This window comes from Rhipicephalus microplus, chromosome 4 (assembly GCF_043290135.1).
Source record: "Rhipicephalus microplus isolate Deutch F79 chromosome 4, USDA_Rmic, whole genome shotgun sequence".
Classification (NCBI taxonomy): domain Eukaryota; kingdom Metazoa; phylum Arthropoda; class Arachnida; order Ixodida; family Ixodidae; genus Rhipicephalus; species Rhipicephalus microplus.
Genome location: NC_134703.1, coordinates 86,991,597 through 86,999,132, shown reverse-complemented (window position 1 = coordinate 86,999,132; position 7,536 = coordinate 86,991,597). Strand labels below are relative to the sequence as shown.

The 7,536-nt window shown below is 44.5% G+C and overlaps 1 protein-coding gene across 2 annotated transcripts in view; it reads right to left on the bottom strand.

Annotated features, from left to right (window-relative positions):
- Positions 1 to 389: 389 nt before the first annotated feature.
- Positions 390 to 7,536, bottom strand: part of LOC142814489 (uncharacterized) — an 84,578-nt gene continuing 77,431 nt past the window's right edge. Inside the window, exons 10-11 of one of the 2 annotated variants that reach the window (XM_075893254.1) lie at positions 3,599 to 3,696; positions 929 to 1,047 (exon numbers count right to left, since the gene is read on the bottom strand). Coding sequence is in view for 1 of the 2 variants with exons in the window: in XM_075893256.1 (XP_075749371.1) it covers positions 941 to 1,047 (107 nt within the window). In the remaining variant the exon portion in view is untranslated. Of the gene's footprint in view, positions 1,048 to 3,598; positions 3,697 to 7,536 lie in introns of both variants that reach the window. The other variant, XM_075893256.1, reaches the window with a different exon arrangement.

The following is a 7,536-nucleotide window of genomic DNA, read 5'->3' as shown; positions in this document are numbered from 1 at the left end:
CAAACGAGAACTCACACAAGTGGCCCGCATACCTCACGAAAAGCAGGCCCTGATAACTTCTTTATGGTGTTTTTGTTGTAACTGAGAACACAATACACAATAACTGCCCTGATATGAAGTATTTTCTGAGTATTTCTGTTTACTATTAATATGCATTATCCTCTGCGTGCCTGCCTCTGACCTTTCACTAAAATGTTTTTGTATGCACTTGATAAATTTGCTTAAAATTCACTTTTGTGTCAATTACTACTCTTGGTATTGTTGGTATACCTTTTTAATTTACTGCACCTCCCCTACCCCCTATACAATGGAGAACTGTACCTGGTGAAACAGAACAGACCAATAAATATTATATACATGTTGCACTAAAAACCCCTCGCTTTAAAAGATATGTGATGAAACGGCAGACATCTGTTCCGATTTATTGCTGTCATCAGGCTTTGCACGTCACACATGCATCGACACGTTTTTCTCAATGAGCAATGTGGCTGAATGCGCTTCAGAAAATAGAGATCTCGTATTTGCGGCAAAATCGTCAGCTTAAGTAGAATACCATAGCGTGTACATTAACGTTTAGAATGTAGTGAGAAGCCTAGCAAATAAGAGGGTTTTAACGATTTGACGCGCAGATCTCCAAAGTATAGTTCAGTGATTTGACGCCAAACTCGCCCCACTGTGCTATCAGCGAAAATAAAAAAAAATAAGGCGAGCAATACCGGCTCGTCAGAGTATTGAAGCTCGCGAGTTTAGCAATAATGGTTGCGGGAAAGACGACCGGGAGACTGCGAACACAAGACCACACGTACGCGGTTCCATAATTCCAGTGAAATCACAGCTTAAGTAAGAGAAAGAAAAGGCGTGCGACGGCACGTTGAATTTGATGGAGTCTCTATACAGTAGCAGCACTCCATTCTTTCGGAGCGATCTTCTTAGGGTGGCGTCAAAGATGTTGAGTGTTTCGCATCACCGTGGGAACCATCCTCTCGAGCCGTGTGCTTGCCGTATCATTGCCATCGCCTTCTTCCGTCGTCGTGGTGCCGTCCGTGCCTAAAATAGAACAATCGACCTCGTCACTGTCGAACCGAAATGTAGGGAATCAAAATAATGTCTATAGGGTTTTACGTCCTGAAACCATGACATGATTAGGAAAGATGCCGTAGTGGAGGGCTCCGGAAATTTTGACCAGGTGGTGTTCTTTAACGTACACGGTACAGTACACGAACTTTTATCATTCCGCCTCCGTCGGAATGCGACCACCGCGGCCGTTATCGAACCCACGACCTTCAGATCAGCAGCCGAGCACAGTAACCGCAACACCACCACCCAGGACAAGATGTAAAGAAGGAAAGAAAAATGCACTTTGCAAAATCTTATTCCACGTAGTTTCACAAGTGCAAAGAGAAAAATACAAAGCTACGACAAAAATTCTCTTTTGAGGGGGGACAAATGTGTCCACAGCTGTGACTTAAGTAAGTATGGCAAAAACACTGCCGACAGATGTGAATTTTGTCTTTCAGTGCTTCAAAAGTTTATATACAAAACTTCTGTTGAGGAAAATAAAAAGAGGAAAAATTAACGTTGCTTGCACACTATAGGTGCAGTGATAAGCAGTAAAGCGGATGGGCACTTATGTAGTCCCGGATTTACTGTTTTGCCAGGTTTTGCAAGTTTCCTTTCTTCCTCTATTTATTTCTCTCTTATGTACTTTATTTGTATTTCTTTCTGTTCACCTCTCTCCCAATTTTATTATTCTCGTTATTTCATCCTTCAGTTATTATCCCTCGTCGTTAATTTCACCACCATGGGCTTCTTGTAAAAGGCAAAATGAATTCGGTCATGATTGTGCTTCTGAATTTTTCGCAACCGCCCTGCATGCTCTCGAAAGTCAGCGTGGCGTCACGAATTTCGAAGCATTTGTCTCTTCCTTCCTCAAAATCAATTTGAGCCAATGCGGCCAAACTTTGGTCGCATTGGCGCAACAAGATTATCTTCGACCCGATGCGTTGTAATCTTTACCCTTAAATGATTGTATGGAAGCAACAACAGGTCTCTTTTTTCACATTTTCTTGCTTAATAGGTGTCTTTTTGAAGAAAAAAATTTGGTACCTCAAAATTGTAGTATACTCATACGCTTTGCGAGGTAAGAAAAAAACGCTAAATAATCACAGTGAAACGGAGTGACTGGTCAAATGGTTCGAGACGCGTAGTATTAAATACCTGACAGTTACTTTTGTTTTGCATTAATGTCAGTACTGGCGTAGCTAAAGAGTAGAGTGGGGGAGGAGGGATTGGCAGGTTCTATTCTCTCCCCCTCTTCTCCAAAAATGTTTTTTTTTTCACTTTTCACGTGTCTCACGGGTACATGCCGACATAAGAATGCATGCACGAAATTTACAAACATTATCAGACGTACCCGGAAAAAAATTCTGGCTAAGTTATGGATGGGGGATTCTTCTTAGTATTGTTGGTTGATGGATATTTTACCATTCGGCTCCGTGATAAAGTTTCTCTATTCATTATCACGATTGCTTGTAGCACTAAACTATGTATTGTGTCTCCATATAGAGACGCCTAGGCAGTAGAAGTCAGGTTTTGCTAAAACGACAGATTCATGAACTTGGTGTCGTTTTTGGTTATGCGGTACAATTTTTCGTCACAAAGGAGAGCCCCATTATAAGGAGAAGTCACACCGTTAATTATACATTTGCCTCAGACGGCTACAAGACAAAAGCCACCTTTCTCTTTTTTCTCAGTCGATTGTATTGATACCGCCCAAAAACTTTCCGCACCCGACGTGATTATGCATAGCCTCTAGGATCGGAGGCACAGGAAACAATTTTTGCATGACGCAAGTTTACAGAGCCCTCGTGATCGGCCCACTTATAACCAAGCGACGACGTTATCTGATGCCCTTATGGCGTCATAGTGACGTCACGACGTCATCACAAACTTTGTTGGCCCGTGATGTTACGATGACGTCACTGGGTGACGTCAGCACGTGGATTTTTTTTTGCATCACTCGAGTTAACGGCATCGACGATCGCTTCGCCGCGGTGGTCTAGTGGCAAAGGTACTCGGCTGCTGACCCGAAGGTCGTGGGATCGTATCCCGGCTGCGGCGGCTGCATTTCCGATACATTGGAGGCGGAAATGTAGGCCCGTGTGCTCAGATTGGAGTTCACGTTAAAAAATCTCAGGTGTAGAAATTTTCTGAATACTCCACTACAGCGTCTCTCATAATCATGTGGCTCTGGGACGTTAAACCCCACATATCAATCATCATCAGCATCGACGATCGCTTTTTGTGTTTCATGAGGCGAATAAGCATTCGGCCTGAAAAATTCCAATGTTGTAGAAAACGAACCAGCGTTTGGTTATCCAGTCATGACAGTTTCAATAGTTGCATGGTGCTCCCGCCGTAGATTCTTACCCCATGCACATTTAACCCGACGTTTGACTATCCTGGTTGTCGCTAAAATTTTATTTATATTCAAGTCTATAGCAATGCTCGCGCGAGGATTTTTCGACAGTAATAACGTCAACCGACGCGTACTCCACATAGCTCCGTAAACTATAGGGGTGAATAAGAATGTACTTACGCGCGGCCATTATGAAGAGGGCCGCCGCGGCTATGCATGTGAAAGTCAGAAATAACATGACGCAAATAATGGTCCAATCCGTAAACGCAGTGCGAGGCCTGAAACAAAGGTACGGCAAATGTATGAAGGCGCTAAGCAATCAAGAAAAATGAAAATGCCCCCCATCTTGCAGTAAACGGTTGGATAACTGATGCCTGGAGGCATGCTTACGGGAGTTTTTCGGCACCTGTAAAAGGCAGACAGTTTGGACAATAGTTTATATATTTAATGTTGAGAGAAGTGAAGTAAATATCTCATTAAACCGTGTCCCGACGTTGTTTCTTCATTAAAGCGTGGCACAATAAAGCCCCCTTTTTTTAAATGAAGTAACCCATCGTAAGGTATGTATGTTCCTCTGCCACAGTGAAATGGCGCAATTTTTTTTTTATATAGTGAGCCTGCCATCAAACTGGTAGTCACCGCGCAATTTGTCAATGGTTGAAAAAAAATTGCAATGAGAAAGAGAGACATGTAGGTGTTAACCACCTCCTAGACAACGTTTACTTTTTCTTTCATATATAACATTCACACTGATGTGACATAACTAGTTTCGGGGCAAAATAACACTGAAATAGACTGAATGTGCAATTAGAACGCGGAACGGCGTTCGTCGGGGCATGTGGCGGTGTCTCGACAGGCTGAAGACAGTGCTATTTTCCACAGTCACAAAACTTGAACAGGAAGAAAGTGTTCTGAAGAGAAGTCAACACTCAACGTGACGTCGGTTTAAACCAACACACTTACGCCATCATGCAGTTATGAGGTCACTGAACGAAAGTGGTAGTAAAAACTGTCACCAAAATCAGTTTTTTTTTTCGAAGAAACTGTATGAAGCCGAGACACAAAGAAGGAAGCGAAAAAAAAAACATAGAAGCCGGGAGAAGAAGGAGGGAGGAAGTATTAACAGATTTTTAGGAGCGAAGCTCCTTAAGCCTTAGCGTGGGCTGTGCGTCCCCTGTATGTAGCCACCTCTCGTTCAGTTCTAAGTATTACGCTAGCCACCGCCCGATCTAAAGGGTACAGCCATATCCATCCGTCCATCCGTCCGTCCGTCCATCCATCCATCCATCCATCCATCCATCCATCCATCCATCCATCCGTCCGTCCGTCCGTCCGTCCGTCCGTCCAAAAGATGCAAGATGTTATAAACTAGACGGCGGTACGTGTAGTTGATTATGAAAGATGCGAGGTGTTATAAAATAGGAATGATGCCACATATGGCGCGTGTCATCGTTCGATATAGTGCGGCGACGTACGCTAGGGGGAGCGTTGCAATAAAATCGAGTGGGCAAAATGTACGGAGCATTCATGGTTTACCAGGTTTACCTCCGGAGCTTCGCCCACTCATCATCATTCACTTCGTGGATATGGCGGCATTTTTTAACTTGAAGCGTAGTAGTTATGAATTACAGAAGACATGAATAAAGTGGAAGTCGTTAGGCAACATGCGAGGACTTGTCAGCTGCTAGTTCGTTCAAAAAAAAAAAAATGAAGCCATATTCGTTTAGCGGCGCTGACTAAAGCTCCAACGGGTGCACATATACACTAATATACAAGCGTAAGGAATAAAGCGACAAAAAATTCACAGACGATCACGACAGTGCTTAATGCGAATTCTAAGCGCCGCTTTGTGTTGGGACAAGGCCAACTGTGTGTTAAGGTTCAAGTTTTACACAAGGTATTGAGTGTGCCAGATATCATAATTTGTGTGATATAGGGCAGTGCCCCCTACGCCATTATTCGTGGTTCTGCGGATAAGCGAGGTACCCGCTAAGGCGTCGTGTGCACTGGGCTGATGCTGCGTGTGGCTGGTGACGATGAATAATTTTGGCCGAGTAAAGTTTGCAATGTATGGGAAACATAAATCACACAGTCGTTGCCAAATCAGCATTGTGTGATTGTCGAACGTTATTTTACTCTTATGCCACGCTAAAATACATATATGTTAAAGGGACACTAAAGCCAAATAACAATTAACATCAGAGCACATGCAGCCTCAATGTATGACCTCTAATGCGACAATATTATCAATAGCGCAGTGTCCTCCTAAGCGAAAAATTAAGGTAAACGCACGAAAACACACGCGCTGCGCGTAGGACGTGGTACCGCACAAATAATCACTTGTAATTGAACTGGCAGCACTAAATAAACAACCTTCCGTACATCAAGAGACGCAATAAAATGATCCTTGTTCGTTTCTGTTTGATTCAAGGAAAAAAGAGCCGTCGGACGTTACTACGTTAACGGCGCGAGTGGTTCGAAGATTCAATTTTCACCTGGTTAACCTGAATAGGCCGTGTCATCTAGCGGGGCCCGGTGAAACGAAGCACGTCTGCCATCGTGGAGGCCCTATCAGGCATATAGTTCCCTAAAATTAACTAGAGGGCACTCTGGCGCTGCGATCGTTCAGCGACCATGGGAATCACGGAGGAAGGAAAGGTAGGAGAGGGCATGCCTAGCCGACACAAGGCGTAAAAAAATGTGGCGGAAATTACGTCACAGCGGCCATATTCACTGGGCACAATGGCGGCGTTTTGTTATTGTTGTAGTGCGGTGCGGCACCGTTCAGGCGGTCCAGCGGTGGTGTGCGCGTTTTCATGGGCCTCGCACCTAACCATGGCGTACTGCAGGTGTTCGACAGCGTCCATTCTTTGTGCCGCATTGTTAGCTACGCGATTTTCCTCCGGTGCTGGTTGTAACCAGGTGTCTGAACTAGAAACCACGGAACGAGCGCGCATATACGTACTCCGAATTTGCAGCGTCTGTCAAAACTGTATCTAGCCCACAGCCTGACCGAAAATTTCGTAAAGCCTAAAAAGAAGCGCAAAAGGGGGAAAAAGTGATCTGAAAGAAGCTGTACAAATTTCGGTGCCTGGTTCGTCGCGCGGCAATGTCCGAAATATCATCTTTATTTTCACAAAGAACACACAAATAAAAAAAGCTTAACGTGCAACTTGCCGTGTTTATCGTAAAACGCCGGCAGTGCAAGAGTACAACACCCATACGCAGCGATTTCGTCAACCGTATCGCGGCAGGACAGCGTGTTGAAATCCGTTCCGTTGGTTTCGGATAGCACCGGCGCACGCGGCGCGCAGGCCACGTGCTTTCTGAGACAGAGAGGGAGTCGCACCTTCTGCTTCGCATTCATATGTAAAAAAGAAAGGAGAATTTGCCCAGTCAATATGGCCGACTTCCAGCTTCATCGCGGCTTCACAACGAGTGACGTCAGGGCCTCTCCTACCTTTCCTTCCTCCGTGATGGGAATGATGGGTAGTACACACATTTGCCTAGTCTTCGTACTTGCGGGCGGCGAATCGTACTTGCGGCTTCGTTTATTGCTGATTACGGTTTCGTTTTAAAGAAAAGAACGAAACTTTTTGAACTTCGTGACCCAATTTGAAGTGACAAGCCTAAAAGAATAAGGTGTTGAAGCACAACAGCTGAACATTTGCCGGGCTTTGTTTCGTGAGAAAACAGCTTCAAGCCGCACGAACACACACGGAGCCAGAAGTACGAAGGTTAGACAAATCCGTGTACTATATCCATCATTCCCATGCTCGCTGAAACACCGTGCGTTGCAGCTCCCATAGACACTATAGCGCCAGAGTTCCCTCTAGTTTTTATTAAGAAACTCTATGATATTAGGAAATTGTTCAATGACCGTTGTTGCTACTGCAGCTCCAGATAATTTTATTCTGCTGTTACTATTGTCGGCGGCCGCGCAGTGAAGCCAGGCAATGTTGTGCACGACAACAGTGACGTGGCACGTTCCGCTTGAGGCAGGTAATTTGAAGTGCGCTAACCCGATGCGGACTACTAAAACGTGATTTTATTTCACAATAAGCTCTCCCTTCGCATAAAAGTAACGCTACAAGGTTTCTGGACCACTATATCAACAA